At 31.0% G+C, this 17440-nt stretch overlaps 1 protein-coding gene across 1 annotated transcript in view; it reads right to left on the minus strand.

Moving 5' to 3' along the window:
* Positions 1-17440, minus strand: part of LOC143912321 (neuropeptide SIFamide receptor-like) — an 89485-nt gene that overhangs the window by 25954 nt on the left and 46091 nt on the right. Inside the window, exon 2 of the mRNA XM_077431604.1 lies at positions 17183-17282. Within this exon, the coding sequence (XP_077287730.1) occupies positions 17183-17282 (100 nt within the window). The remainder of the gene's footprint in view (positions 1-17182; positions 17283-17440) is intronic.

Raw genomic sequence — 17440 nt, forward strand, 5'->3', positions numbered from 1 at the left:
ATCATAATAGGAAAAAGAGCTCAAAAACCTACGATATAAAAAAGTATCACAGTAAAGAAAAATGAATTGAATGACGTCCACCCTAACTTAAAATTTATTACGAATATAAAAAAACAACAAAGATTTTTCCACAATCTATATGTAAGCATTGAAATTAAGAAAAGTTGCATTTTTTTTGGTTATTTGTGAGATTTAAGTCGTTCTTAAGGTACTAGCAAGTTGACAAGACATAAATTCTATTGCGAGACATAACTTTTTTGTGTGACGGCTACCACTAATATAATATTCATGTATATAGTATGAACGCACCCTCACTAATAGATGTAGTTCTACATCAAAATATTTTCTTCGGCAAAATGTTTGTTGTAAAATTTTCCAACCACCCAAAAGCTCATATAATTATTATTCTCGGAGAATAGTGCCGTAAGTATTTTTATTATTGGAAATAGTTGTACGGCTATGAAGTGCCTACGTTTAAGGCAAACCCAAAGGTACTCACAGGCGATAAATATGAGAACCACACCTCTATTAAAAGGAGGCGGGTGAACATTACTAGGTCAGATGAAGCAATATTAATGAGGCTTCGGCAAGGGGAAAGGTAGTAGTTAATGGCCACGTTATTATCGAACTGAACGAAGGTATTCAATAATAGCATCGCGCACACATATAAATGTTTTAAAAAATTTCGCCTTGAAGATGCATACACATTCAACGAACTATTCGTGCACGTTTGTATATTTACCAATGTACCGGCGAGTCACACCGATGCATGGCCTGGATGTTAATGCAAATGAGCATTGTTCGAGAAGAACGAACCACCGATTTACAACCTGTGGAACCTCGGACAACCTCGTCGGCCGTCAAATCGATAAATTAAACCATCTTTTGAAGAAACGAGATTTACAATTTTTTTTGCTCGAAGGTTGTCGGTTACAATGGCTGTTGAGATAGTACCAAAATTGCGTATATTATGTACGTGTGTGTATGTGATTAATTGCCTAATATTATAGCCAAGATGTGCGCTATCGTGTATAAAATTAGTTAAATTTATAACGCTGTTAAATTGGAATCAAAATTTATCATGTTTTGTTCCTATGCTAGAACTGGTTTTTGTATATTTAAGATTTTCGAGGTTTGTTAGTAGTGTAATTCAATATTCTGTTCAAAGTTTTTGGAATATTTACATAGATATAGGTATTTACGTACATATATACATAGATAGTACAGCTTAAATTTTAATAAAAATTGAAAGCTAGAAAGTAAATAATTCTATTATACATATTTTTTCAAATAAACTCACTCGTACATATAAAGAAGAGTATAAAATTATTCAAGCGTTTACATAAGTGTTCGTGAAATGTGTCGGAGTAATAAATTTTTATTAAAATATGACATTATACTAAACAAGAGTGTATAGTAAAGAGTATCCGAGTAATATGCGATATTAAGAGAGCTTTGGGAATTTTCCTATATAGCTGATTCAGCATATTTTATTGCGGTTTTACATGATATTAAATTCGATATTGGGTATTGACGAAATATTCTGTTCTACCCACGCACGCACCTTCGACGTACATACATCTATCTGTAAGCCTGTCAATAGTTTTGCCTACAAATAGATTGCTTTCAATGTTCTTTAAATAAAGCAGAAAATTTCAAACTACTAAATGGGGCAGAAAATAGAAAGATAAGGAAAAAATCCGTAAGAGTTCGTTCGTGCTTCGCTGGGCGTGTATTAATAAAATAGGGGAGACAAAGGATATTTTAAACTTTTCAGTATTAACTGGTCATCAGTAACCATTAATAATATCTCTCCATTTCACTATTTTGTATATAAATATTAAAATTTAATATAAAAGGAAAATCATATTTTCCACATAGTACATATAAAAGATACGTCTTAAATACATATTTTTTTTGAGATCTTTAAACATATTGGTAGAGCATTATGATTAAATTCTAAATCAAAAGCTTCTTTGATGTAATATATCAATATATTAAATTATTGATAATTTTTTTTATTCAATAGAAAATATTTAATTTACATAATTAAATAATATGAATCACACTCCGTGTGTTAACAATTATTTATCGTATATATGTATTTTTAATAATGTTACTCTGTCTCTGTGTATGTTTGTGTGTGTGTATGTGGCGATAACGCTCACTGAACATAAATGATAAAAACCGAAGCTTTGTATCGTCGTTGTAATTTTGTTTAGCGTGGATTCCAACCAATTAATTGTTTCTGTAATAATACTTGATACTCGATCTCACTATTGACTTGTAACGTGTGACAACCAGCCCTAGCTTCCCCTATGCGAAAGAAAGATGTCTCGCGTCATTTTCTTACAATTCATTTGATATTATCTCCGAGTATATTTTGAACGGTACGTTTTGGAATCGTCACCATACAAATAATTTTTAATATGCTTGAAACGTCGTAGTATTTTTCGTAAACGGCTATAAATACGAAGGCAAGGTAACCGTCAATTTACCAATGTTATTGACGACCTTCTTATATTACTAGATCGATCTATTTGTTCGTATATGGTCATGTTCTTCACCGTGTTGCATATTGATAAATTATAAAAATTTATCGTTATCGTTTGCAAAATTATACTGAAGGTTTTGCGCGGTAAGCCTTAATTTTTGGAATAAATGATTACGATTATTATTAAATGATTTTCAATGTTCAAGATGATTTTCCGCAACTTATATAAGTAGTTGTGTAGTACATTGTACTTACAACATTTTTATTATATTAAGTATTAGTTTGAAAATTGATATATATGTATGTACATAGTTGAAGAATCAAAACAGAACTTTCTTATTTTTGTACGATAATAATATTGGGCTTAAGGAAAAAAAATCTGGGAATTTCTGACGGGATTGTTTCGGAAAATCCTGATTTTTCGTCCTTTATATAAAGATAATAATACGAGCGACATTTCGTTATTTTTCTGATTTTTTTTATACACATATGATCAAATTTTGTGTCATTCTACGAAAAATATAAGAATAACATATAAAGACTACATGCTTTTGTGTTTTAGAAAAAAAATATTAATTACAATTTAATTAATTTTAGTGAGTCTTTAGAGAACTAAAGCCATATATGTATGTAATAAAATTTAAAAATCCATTTAATCTTTGAATAGTATAATATAAAATAAGCTATTTCTATTTGATTTGAAATAAATTTATTGAAATTATGTATTGATGGAATTAGAATAATCCGGAATGTGGTGAATACGTTCTTTATTGATTAAAAGTGAACAGAAATCATTCGCTTTCAAGTTACACTCAGAATTCTAAGCTAAAGTCTTCAACGCTAAATTAGGTAACTGTAAGCTTAACCAAACTGACATTTCCCATGCATTTCCACACTACGGAGTCTTTGTCTGCGAAACAAAACCCGCTTTAGTAAATAGCAAAGCTTGACTTTATCTTATAAATCTTAAAACACAGGATAGGTAGGTAGTTCGACAAGGCTTCGGCGTGCAAATCAAGCTCGGCAAATATGGCTCGTACATGCATTTTTATATGATAGGTTGACACTGCGAATGCTATGCTTTAAGCGAACGCTTAACGCGAACGTGCATCTCGCTTGAACCAATACGTTTCGTTCATCTAGTTATAATGAGGAAAATGCGTCGGATGAACTTCTCGTTCTATCAAAGCTTCTAACGTATATAAATTCTAGTTGCATTGTAAGTACATTGCAGTTGTGCACTCGATCAGTGACATAATATATCGCTTACAATGTTCAAATTGGTAAGTACACACAGATTAAAGTTACATAGGGTGGTTAAAAAAAAGGTTTTTTAATAATTTTTAATTATTCAAAAAATAAGAATTGACAACTGTCGTATTTTTATTTGATTCAAATTAAATTTTTATTAAAATTCAATTTTTTGGGATGGAAATTAAATTTCCAAGAGCGAACTGCTTTGTTTAAGTCTAATATTAAATTCAAAACATCGATTTTGTATAATTTTATTTTTATTTTTTTTATTTTTTTATTTTTTTTATTTTATTTCATACCAGGAAGGCATTACAGGTAAACCCCAATGCGCCTTCCTGGCCAAATTACAAACAATACAGCATTTTTTATTATATAAGTCGCTAAATTACGAGACACTGACTTAAACTCGACAATTAACGAGACATCTATGAATTGTACATACATTTTTATTGTAATATTTACATTAATCATACTCAAATAGTGGTGACATAGTGGGTAGGAAGGATTTTTAGCCAATTTTTAATCGGGAATCGTTTCAACAATGAAATCAGAGAAAATTGGCAAACTCTGATAGGAAACGATCAACCAGGAGTCACAAATCCTGGTCTGACCAGCAGCATTACAGATATACTCAGAAAAATTCTTTTCAATCGAGGTCAGCTCAAGGGATCGAACTCGGCGCCTCTCAGTGTTAAGCAGAAGCTTAATAATAACTTACATACATGTACTTATATATGTATATATAAAAGGGATAGTTATTGAATTCAAATTTATAGAAAATATTTAATTAGTTTAATTTATTATTGATTTAAATAATATAAAATTTTATTTTAAATTAACTTTTTCTTAAATAAATTTTTAAATAGTAATTCATTGTGATTTTTGTTTTTAACTGCAATTTAATTGATGAAAATTTGTTTGAATGTCACTTAGCATTTTATTTTGTCGCATCGTCGAAAATATTAGTTTTCATTTTGTGTACATGATTTATCCACAGTATAAAATGTAATAATTACGGCAATTAATTAGATTTAATATTGATAATTGAACTATAGTAAATGGAGCCATTCAATTCAATCAAAGTATCTAAATGAACTTCCTCTTACTTCTATATCGATTCCAACGGTCCGTTTCTCTATTTTTAAATTAGAAATAAACATTAATCTTGTCTGCGTATCAATTGTCACCACCCACCCAGTCGATAGTGTTCACGATTTAAAATTAAAGATAGAATTCGATGTTCTCCGGAGCGCAAAAACTAATTGTTTCGGACAAAAGAGGAGTTGATTTCTATCGCGCGTAAAGTGTCCCCGTGGCTCGTACACAATATCGCGTTATCTGCGAATTGTTAGTCGTTATACAGGATTTGTAGGGAAATATAGTCCCTGTGGGAGGATTTATGGAGTGACGGGAATAGAAAGGCCCTAATCGGGGACATTTAATTGAATTCTTTTCGTGCCACTAAACCAGAAATGGATTTCGCTAGTATTATATAATAGCTGAAATCGCGAACTGTGCTATTATCTACCAAGACATGCTAGTATGTACTCGTATATCGACTTTATTCAGTTGATACTACACAACAACGAAGTGATATTTTTATTTTATTTTAACGCCAATAACGGAGATAATACTTAAAACTTCTTCTAGCAACTACCACGGAATACATTTAAAAATTATCTTTGATTCTACAGTATTCTAGTGAAAATGAAATAATTCTAATTTTAGCATTCACAAAAAAATATTATATTGAAAATATTTACCAAGATATTATATATCATCATCATTTACAGCCATTCTTCATCTACTGCAGTTGAAGATCTCTTCAACTAGCATCCATTTGTCTCTATTTTGGGGCAACTCTCATCCATTTTATCAAACAAATTTTTATGATTTCATCCATCCATCTCCCCTGTAGCTTTCTTTGCACCCTTTTACATGCTCTCGGGTACCATTCGAGTAATTCTTTTGTCTATCTATCGTCTATTTTTCTAGGTTTGTGACAAGCCTCTTGCCATTTCAATATATTCACTCTTTTCACTTTATCAACTACCCTTGTCATACTTCTGACTCATGCATTCCGTTTCCTATATATCCTTAATATACTGAACATACAGCATTCCATACTTCCTTGAGAGTATTAGACTTTATGCAGCATTCTGGAATTTATTGCCCAAGTTTTGCATCTATACGTCTACACTAAAAAGCAAATTGATCTTTTTCTTGAGACAAAGTGGAAATTTGGATTTAAAAACGGTGTTCATTCGCCCAAATCCGTTCTATCCTAATTTTATACATCTTTTTATTTCAGAATATACTTTATTCTTAACACTTTAATTACTGTGCTAAAAAAATCCGCTAGCCACTGTGCTGGACTCCAAAAAGTGTCCAGTTAAAAATGTGTGGTTTAAGTTAAAATGCAAAATCAGCAAGCTCGATTATTGTTATTAGCTTAAAAAATCATTTTATCATGTATTAAACGTAGAATAATATTAAAATGGGTGCAAGAAATGAAAAAAAATGACGTCATTCCATGTCGAATATACCTATACATATGTAGTTCTCACGCTGACCGTTGAGTGAATTTCTTCTATCTATTGCATCTGTGAGATCCGCAAAAATAATTATTTCTATTGATATTGATGAATGTTTTAATTTCATAATGGCATCATTCAAATCATAGAAGTTTTCACGAAGACATTTGTATATTTTGAGAAATAAAATAAAATTACAGTTCTGGTCAATCGCTATCCATAACAGTGGGGTAAGTGTTAAGCTATCGGGGCCAAAATTATTATTTCGCATCGAAATCATTTTTTTTTACAAATTTAATGCAATACTACGGACGATAAATCATCAGATCAAATTATCCTTATTTCTATAAAGCGCTTTTATTTATCTATTAAAAATAGCAGATAATATTAATATTATCGCTATGCGAGAGATCCATATACGAACTTAGCAATGTGAATTTATCATAAGATTTTAAAATTGATCATTATTATTATTTCAGGTGGTCCTCTTATCTTTGGCTGTTTTCGCAACCGCTGGAGTAATCTCTCCAGTTGTTGTGTCTCATCCTGTAGCGGTGAGTCATCCAGTAGCCGTGGCTCAGCCTATAGCCGTATCCCACAGCAGTTCCGTAATACACCATGCCCCAGTAGTAAAGGCTTTACCCGTGATACAGCCGGTACCTGTATTCAAGACCGTACCCGTAGTACACACAGTTGTGAAACCAGTGGTACAAGCATCGTACATCAAGCCTGTAGTGCCCGTAGTGCATGCTCCCATAGTCCACCATGCCCCCATAGTTCACCATGCTCCCATAGTGCACCATGCACCGATAGTGCATCATGCTCCAGCAGTGGTAGTGCATCATTGAAGAATGCAAAAAAAAAAATCTTCGACAAAGTAGCTACATATATACAGCGAAGCCAAAAATCTTGCTAAATTGTAATAAAAATTTTTCGGTACCATCGATCTCACATACTAAAAGTTAATATTGTTTTAAAATGTTTAAGTACAAGTATATGAAGTTCGAGTAAAATAAATTAATTTTTGACTAATTATATCTAATGCGAGTGTTTAATTATAAGATTTTGTTCTGAATATTGACATTTTCATATATGTAATACTATCAACATTTCAGGTTAATATTTATTATACATACATACATATTAGAGTTTTATTATAAGAGCTTGATAAAAACTGGTTTAAAAATAGCATACATACACACATTAGATTAGCCATGTTTACATACATATATACAAATATACCAGGAAGGCTTAACAGGTAAACCCCAAATGCGCCTTCCTGGTCCACATAATTATTACATAGATACATGTAAATCTAAACAATATCTGACATCTATGGTCAGATATTACAAACATCGTATTAATACGATAAATAACGATGAATAACTTTCATGTAACAATACGAATTTTATATTCGATAAACAACCACAGAGACATCTATGGTGAGCAATATGGCGAAACCTAAGATATAACAATAACTAAAGGTTCGCAACAGAAAATTGGGAAGGAAACGCCAATTTTACAGGAATCGTTGAAATGAAAATCAGAAAAATTGGCAAATTCTGATAAGAAACGATCGACCTCGACAAACTAAGGTCTGGCCAACAGCGAGACTAAGCAGGAATCGAACTAGTAACATCAAGTACGAAATAATTCAACATTCACCACTAGACCACGCTTCTGGTCTAGTACTGGTATGTAGTCCACACTACATACCAGTGGCGTGCCGTGACTTTTAAAACAAGGGATTATGTATAGACAAAAAAAAATTTTTCAATAATAAATAATAAACTTTTTTGTAGTGATGGGTACATTTTTGTGCCAGCATAAATATCCCAAGAAGCGACCTTTCTTTAAAACATCTTGTTTGTCTTCAACACTTAATCTTCTGAATGGTTTGTCGAACAATCGATCGAGAATGCAACATTTCAAGGCCTCGTTATTTGTTTCCTCGCGCTCCGCAATGATTTGTTCTGAGGGAATCATTTTGCGAGCCGAGTTCCTTGCCATATTTGTACTCAAAAAGTTCTAGGCTAATACGTGTTATTTCAACAGCAAAAAAATAGTTAAAAATTATGTTTGATAGACACGAATCAGAATATTATCTGTGAAAATTTCATAAATGCTTGAAGAGACGAGTAAATAAAAAAAAAATGTCTTAGACGGAATGTCTTTGCATAACAATTCGCCAGTACCACGAATGGAACAGAATTTAAACGGCGAGTCCGTGCAAGCGAATGATGCGGCGGACCATAGCATAATAATCCACTACCACTACCTCAGTTAGAACGGATTTCGGTTTCTGAAATTCACTAATCCAAGTGAACAATAATGATATGGACAACGATTTAAATTTATTGTAATCGAATTGTTGATATTTTTAAATTTTAGGGACTAGCCTAGTGGCTCTATAACAATGACGGCATGCCACTGATACATACATACATACATATAAAGACTGACAGAGGATTTTGATACAACACATAGCACATAATAAATTCATCATATTATACTTTAATATATGTACATACATATATATTTATATAAGAAGTAATTTTGGGTTCTAACTGGAGTGAGAGTTGTGGAATTGAAATGTGATGTGAATTTATGTCTGAATACAAATTATTTGTACTACATTTATTTTCGAATTATACAATTGTGAATGAAATTTGCCTCAGCTATAAACGGCCATGCATGGTGAATTCTTTCGCGAAAAAAATTTATATGCAGCAGTTAAGTGTAATTAAAGCAATATTAGGATATTTATGAAGTGGAAAAAAGCTTCAGAATTTTTCTGCAATATTTCCCTCTTCTCGTTTTTTCGTCTTTAGCTTGCGCTTAAGTGATTTATGACCGGCAAGTCTAGTCTCAGTGTTATTTTTTTATTAAGTTTTGTCCGCTTATGAGAGACGAAATCTTTCCCATACACCAACCCAGCACTAACGTAAGGGTTTTTTTACTATCTTGTTTTAGTTTTTACACTTTTTGCCTTATATAAGTCTATGTCATGGATCTAAATGAAACTATGTCAAAAGAATTTGTATGAACAACCGACATATATGTATTAAGAATTATGATAATTTTGCCTCTTCAGTTTGATGATGCCATCTGTTAATACAAATTGAAGAAACATAGTTTTGTATATCGAAGTAATACGAGATATCATAATTTTGACTTTTGATACATCAGAAAATATATTTGAAATTAGATATGATTCCTCTTGGTAACAAGTTGTATATACTAGATGTTTATATTTTTAATACATATGTATGTATGTATACTCTATGCTCTTTGTGTTGTGGCCAAAGAAAAATTGGAGTACATTTACGAAAATTTCGAGTTGAATAGTTTCATATCCACCGTTTATGAGACGAAAACTTTCGTAATTTTCCACTGTATTTCAACAGACGTTAGTGTGTGGTTTTCTCTTTCAATGTTCTTATACATACATATGTATTCTCATGTGTAATGTATTGTAGACATACATATGTATATATGAAGCTATTTTACGAGATTTCAGTTTCAAAAGTTTGATGGATCAATATTGACACATAATAACTCGAATTTAAGTAATAAAAATTTAATTTTGAGAGGATTTATAATGTACGAGTGTGTTTACACATATACACATATTCATATTTCTAAGTATTGAAATAACATACACTTGTACATATGTATATCTAAAAATAACCAAATAAAAAGAGTTTTATTATTTATTCTTTATAAAATATCCTTTTAAAATATTATAATGTATGAAGGCGAGTTGAATAATAAGCATTCCAGTCAAAGAAATTTTCTCGCTTGAGAAAATTGGTTTTTCGCGACTTTTTTTCGCAATAATAAAAATTGTATTATTTAGTTAAACACGAGTCCCTTTACCCTTGGATGTCGATCCCGGATAAATGGGTTTTCTTGACCTATATTCTTACGGAACGAAAGGCTCGACATTTTTCCGGATATTTCGCGTATTTAGTCCATTTATCACAGAGTGTACTTTTAGTATAAAAATCTCCGTACAAAATTAATCGTGGAACATTTCGCGCGACCCGTCCTCGCTTTAATGGCAGATTGCAGCCTGCCGGCCATTCAAAAGGACAAAACCCTATATTTAGACCAAAATTTCATCCTTTTAACATTGCAGATCCTTTAATCAGATCCTCGCGATACTCGAGGGTGATCCTTGACATTATTTTTTCGAGACGATTAAACTTGGGATCGAAATTTCGGCGAGAGGCCGTGAAAGTTTTCACGAGTGGATTGCGCTTTATTATTGTTATTATGTAGTGATGGGGTCCTTTTAAGATCAAATCTCTCGTGTCAAGGCAATGCATTCAATGAAATATCCACCTACCCTGTGGGATGAAATACCACGCCTAGTTTATTGTGTTGTCGGAGGGTGAAATCGAGAGGTCATCATTCGAAGGTTTTCCCTGACTAAAAAAAATGTCTTGGAGAGCAAAAGGATCCGGAAACGTAAACATTGCATTGTTTTATTTACCCTATATTACGTAGTCCTTGATATAGATCGACCTATTTTTTATGTTATTGAATAAAAAGAACAGTACGTCTTCGGCCTCTAAGAATAAATTTCCGAAAGAAACTTTTTCAATGCATACAAACTTTTAGAGGTGAAAAAAGGGAAAGAAAAAATGGATGGCATTAATCTTAATAAGATGCGGATATAAAGTATTGCTTCTTCTTTCATATTATCTTTTATTTTATCCGATAAAACGAAAATATAGTAAAGTCATTGAATTCTATTTTTCTACAAATGGGTATATAATATTATACATAAATAATAACTTGAATATGAATCAACGTTTCAATACACTTTCAAATGTATAGGTATCTACATATATATATTCTCTGACATATATATATGTATCTTTTATATATGTACATATATAAAAGTTAGATTTGATGTGTTAAAATTTTAAATTGCGCTATTCTTTTACCATGTGGTGCTCATTGTACATGGAATATAATATTTTCATTTACATTTGTATATTTTTTGCCTCACTGTACTGCTTTCTTTTTTTATATTTTATTCTGTATGTGTGCCAATTTAAATAAAATAAAAATAAAATATGTACATAATATTAAAAAAGCATTATGTTTTATGTCAGAAATTTAATCACATTAATGATAAAATATAATGTTAAAATATGCATTTGAATGCATTAGTATAATGATTTGAAAACGAATTGATTTTTTCATATATGTATATGTATTTACCATCAGCATAGATCGGTGGTTATCGTGTAATGCTTTCCACTGAGAAGTCACGGGTTCCATCCCTGGCCAGGTGCTGTTAGCCAGAGCTTGGATATGTAACTCCAGGTCGATTTTAAAATCTGATTTCATTGAAACAATTCCAACAAATTAGCAACCTTGTCATATTTCTCGCAGAATTAGAGTTTTCAGCATCTCAATTTCGCTGATTTATAAAATGCTGCAAAAATGTTAATCAAATTTATCCATATGTGTCTATATGATGCTATGTAAAATTGCTCTATTGTTTATCGATGCTTATAATTGGCCAGGAAGCACATTGGGGTTTACCTGTTATGCTTTCCTGGTATATATACATATATGTAAAATAAAGAAATAAATATAATAAATTGACATAAAATCAGATAATCAGACTTTTTCAATCTTGTATGTATATGAAATTATTAATATAATAAATATATTTAGTTCATTTTTGTTTTTATCATCTACGTAATATACATATGTATATATCGATCACAACATCATGTCCACATAACCAACACATCGTGTATGTAATTGTATAAAATCGTCACAATAAAATAAACCGACCACGAGTCGCTATTTAGCCCTTAGACGCAAAGATAAACAGTTCCACAGTAGAGGACTGGTAAATGTGTTTTATTTATTTTTTCAGCGGTTAGGCGACACATGCGAGTAAATTGCTTATACATTATTATCGCGTGTCCCGCTGTTTTTGTGGCTTTGTGTCGCCCTAACAGGATTATACGGTCACTGTCCGTGAAAAAGTTTCACGGTCGTACGCGCTAAACACAACACATTCCCTTTTTACATTTATATGTATCGTATCGCAGGAACGTATAATTGGTGCTCAAATTGAATCATTCTTTAGATGCGATACGAACCCTTTTTTTGAACCCTTGACAAAAAATGCGGAATGAAAATTTCGCGCAAATTTTCACATTCGTTCTCGTTGTGGTGGGTGGAGATTGAATTCGGGTATGGAAACATTTGTGTATATATGTACATATGTATGTGAAATTTAGTAAATAAAATGTGTGTGTACATATGTATATGTGTGGTAATAATTAATACGATCGATGATTGTAATAAATTACGCATGTGCGTATCAATGGAATTCTTAGATCAAATATCCCATGTCAAGGTAAGATTTCATTGAATGAATGCCGATGAAGAAAACCGTGCAGTGAAATATTACTTCCTGTTATTTTTCGGGCACAGGAAGTCGTAAGGTCATTTTCGAAGGCTTTTTTTATTACGACAACAGTAAATTTTAAAACTTTGTTTTATGGCAGAAATGTGAATGCAACGTTTTAATTATACACAATATATGGTATGTATATAAATTGAGTTTAAGAATTTGGGTGAAGCTTAAGTTGAAAAAGACAGAAATTCCCCTGAATTTACAGAATTTTTAATGTCGCGTATCTTGGAAATTCTCCTCTCGAATCTCGAGAAGAATATTTCAATCAAATGTTATAATAAATGCCAATGTACATACACATATCCTACGATATTATGAAGATAGTGTATTCTTCTTGTATTGATGATTCTATATGTACATACAATTGAAGAAAGTTTAGATTTTAGGTTTTAGATTCTGATGAAGATGAGACAACTGTGTGACGAAGAATAAATAATTAAATAAGGAGTTATCAAAGACAAATAAACAAAATAACGTAAATAAAAATAGTCTCGACTTGAAAATATGTCAGGAGACAGGAGAAAATGCAGACAATTTACAAAAAAATTGGTCGCTTTTAAATATGTGTACAAAACCAACTTCGATTGAAACTTAAATAGTTTTTTACAATTCTGGAAATATTTGAACTATATACATATGTATATCCAGATATAAGCTTTCGGTTTCTCAATTTATATACTTTAGTATTCTTAAGAAGCTATTTCAAATAAATTTACACTTATATTTAGATTTATTTCCAGTTAATAAATTTGTTTTTTACATTTTATTTTAATATTTAGTAAATAAATAAATCTTATATTAATAAAAAGTAAATTAAAATGAAAAAAAAAAAATTAACAACATATATCCCGGAATTTCAGGAACGATCCAGAGCTCCGTCCCATGTCTGGGAAATCAGAAATCTTTGTCTCGATTTCTAAAAAAATAATATAAAAATTATAAAAAAAAATTCGGGCGTGACCAACCCATGACTTTATCTATGTACAATTATGAAATAATATATAATAGAAATTTCAATGTAAGTAATTATGAGTTGAACCCTACATTTCTATTTAAATAAATAAAACCAGTTATCTTTGTATGTACATATTTACATATACATATATGTACAAAAGTTTTCTAAAAATATGTACCTATCAGTATTTAAAAACATTAAACTACGTATAATATGCACACAATATTAAAAAAAAAAAATTGAGAGCACGATAATACATTTATATATAAATTTATTTCAAAAATGACGAAAGCGGTTGTCAATTAAAACTTTTGAAACTAAAGTGTGTTTTTTTTTAATATAAAAGCGCAATTTCTGTATGGAATAATAATTACTTCATATTTAATTCATAAAATTTTATAAACACTTTAAGATTCATTCACCAGCGGCATGTGTCGTCGTTTAACGGCAACGATAATAATTGTTAATTCGTTTATCTCCCGCCGTTAAACTCCGACAAAGTTTCGAGCGAAACGTTTCAATTCCAACTTGCAACTTAGAAAGAATTGAAACAGACACGAAAAATCCATTAGAAAATTAAAAACATTTCGAGTCTTCTACGTGGAAAACCGAGACGAGATTTCGGCCAGTAGAAAAAAGAAAACATTACAGACGAAACTATGGATTATAGTTTATAAACGATATACCGTATTATAATATAATAATATACATACATATGTACATATAGAAAACGGTCGTGTCTGGGCCAAGGTCTTCAAGTGTGTTTAATATCGAACAAGTGCGTATAATTGCAAACAGGTTAAACGGTACCTGTTACACGATAGTTCACATGCCGTGGACCGTTTTATTAAATAAACGGCTACTAGTGAAAGCAATTAGACCGAGTTCATTTTAATTGGAATCGATACATTTGCCAAATAATTATAGGATTTGATTCGATCGCTTCGGTAAATACGCTCGAAACATATATTATGTACATATTGTGAGTGATGTCTATTTCGAATTGTCACATGCAAATTACGGACCCTTCGAAACAAAGGATTGGATATCGACAATTAATTTACACCCTAGAATAGCGTTTCCCAAATTTACAACATGCTCGCATTCCCTTTAGAAGCATTTACATATTACCAGAATGCCCTTATTTTGACAGCAAAATGCTAAGGGAAGGATTACACAATATGATGATCTTGACCAGGGTTGACGAGAGGGGGGGGGGGTAAGGTATGCAAATAACCCGGGCCTGGATTTCGAAGGGGGCCCAAGGCCCCCGCAAATAATATAAACATTTTCAGCTTAAAGTATAAAAGCATTATTTGGCCTTTGTACTCTTAGGGGTTTTTGGACACTAAGCAAAATGGTATAACTGTTTTCGAATAACGGATTTTACCTACTATGGCATAGTAAAATTTAGTGAAGGATCTTTTCTGGTGTTCAGAATGGTCAGTTCCCTCGTCACAATTCCCAAAATAAATAAGTAAAATAACTCTTGACCAATTCAAGCAGATAACAAGTGGACAGTTAAAAGTACGAGATTAGCGCATTTTTACATCGATAATAAAGATAAAATCTCTCACATTTTCCTATTTGCAAATTTGCTATGAGACTTTAACTTAAAATTATAAATGTCATGCACTTGCTATTCCTTGGATAATTCAACAGAAATATACTAATAAATTATTGATTTTAATCGTTAAATGCATGCGTTTGTCTTTCGACTTAAGGAAAATACGTTATTCAAACACGTTGAAATTTTGCTGTATAATTGCGAACGGTAGACTGGATTTCAAATCAAAATTAGTCTTGAAATTAATAATATTTGTCGTTTACGAATTCATTTTCATTATTCTACTGCTTTCTATGTTGATTATTTTAACCCACAATTAACCCCAGACATTTTAAAAAGCGCTCACAGAAAAAAATCATCCCAAATTCAATACATTATTACCTACTACATACATACATATGTACCTGCTCTTCCATAAATAATATAAGTTGATATTTTACGGTTTTTTATGTTATATGTTTAATTTTTATTTCATGTATGACAGCATTATTTTTTTTAAATTTAACTATTTTTTAACGTGTGTATACATATGTTTTAATTATTTAATTTTTAATTTGATATGTTGTTATATTATAGTTTATTGTTGTATTTAATTAATTTCATTTGTTTCACTGTATTGAATTTATGTATATAAATTAATATGAAATATATTTTTATTAATTAGCGACGATATTAATTGAAATACCGACATTACTTTTTTTTACATATTTTGAAAAATTGCACCGGGGCCCGGATTTTCTCTCTACGGCTCTGATCTCCGACTAATTTTCAGATTCAACTAGTTATTTGCGCAAAAATTCTATTTTTTCCTTCTGAAATATATTTCATTGTATAATTTTCATTATAGTAAATTTTCATCCGCACCGATGCGATGTTACAAAAGGCGATATAAATCACGTCAAACGCAATATGGTCCAAATGGGGAACGAAATTACGGAACGTAAGAAATTATTATACAAGCGATAACATTAAAATAATATAATTAGACGGAAATTTTTAATACTTAAAATTCAAAAGCTGTTAGTCAAAGTTTTGTATTAATCGTCGGGCATTATTCATGAAGACTTAACGAGGGAAATATATTAAATTTTAAATATAGATTCCTCTGTTTGTCTTTCGCATCGGGACCTATCGTTCGATCGAGATTAAACTTTTTTCTTTCCTGTTGGATATATTTTCGGGTGCAAAATATAGATTTTCATTCTCGTGATTCACTGGAGCTTATCAAATTGAAATATGACCGCTGTCAGTTAATAATGAATTCAGTCATTCATCAAATCTATTCTTATCAACAAATTTTCCTCGCTCATTGAAAAGCCCAGACTTAAACGTGTGAGTATGCGTGTAAAAATATGAGTGGAACTAATTTTTGATAATGTCGATTGTAAGTTTTTCTATTTATATTACTCAAAGTGTAGCATATGGTAATTTTAGTAAATCAATATCAAAACTTAAAATATAAGCCTGAAGTAACTACAACATCGAATAATCACGTTGATTAATAGCACATACTCTTAGAAACAATTTCTTTCAACGATATTATTATAAAAAAAAAATCAATAATAATACTATATATATGTATATATATACATTTTGAATTTAAGACGATTATTTTTGTAAATAACATACATCTTTTGAAATTAATTGTTATGTATATTTTAACGTGACCTTCACGGGTTTTAGCATTGGTAAATTTAATAGCGCAATAAACATCGGCATTTGGTACGTTATCGCTAGCACACGCACGCTCGGAAAATCTCTCATTTTCCGCAGCATCGTTTTGTGAAAATCGTCGAATCCTCTATTTTCCACATAAAAAGTCTACATAAATATGTAGCTTTGATAGACAAAATGTTAATTTTACTGAGTTTTACTTTCTTTATTTTAGGGTGGATATTAAAATAATATATAGAATTTTACTTACCGATCTAGAGATACTGCTATTAGGCTGTAGACAGACGCAGCTACTGAAACACCTTGTACATATGGAACCGTCTTGCACATCCACCATCCGAGTACCCATGCTGAAAAAAAATGATAAAAATATCAAAATTAGTGACGTGGAGAAGTTTGACTTGTTTATGGTTTGACGAAACATAACAAAGTTATAAATTTATTTCTTGCGGGTATATGTATGCGGGATAGGATGATCAATAGACAGCAAATGTGTTGCTTGAGATAG

Source organism: Arctopsyche grandis, chromosome 5 (genome assembly GCF_051622035.1).
Source record: "Arctopsyche grandis isolate Sample6627 chromosome 5, ASM5162203v2, whole genome shotgun sequence".
NCBI lineage: Eukaryota > Metazoa > Arthropoda > Insecta > Trichoptera > Hydropsychidae > Arctopsyche > Arctopsyche grandis.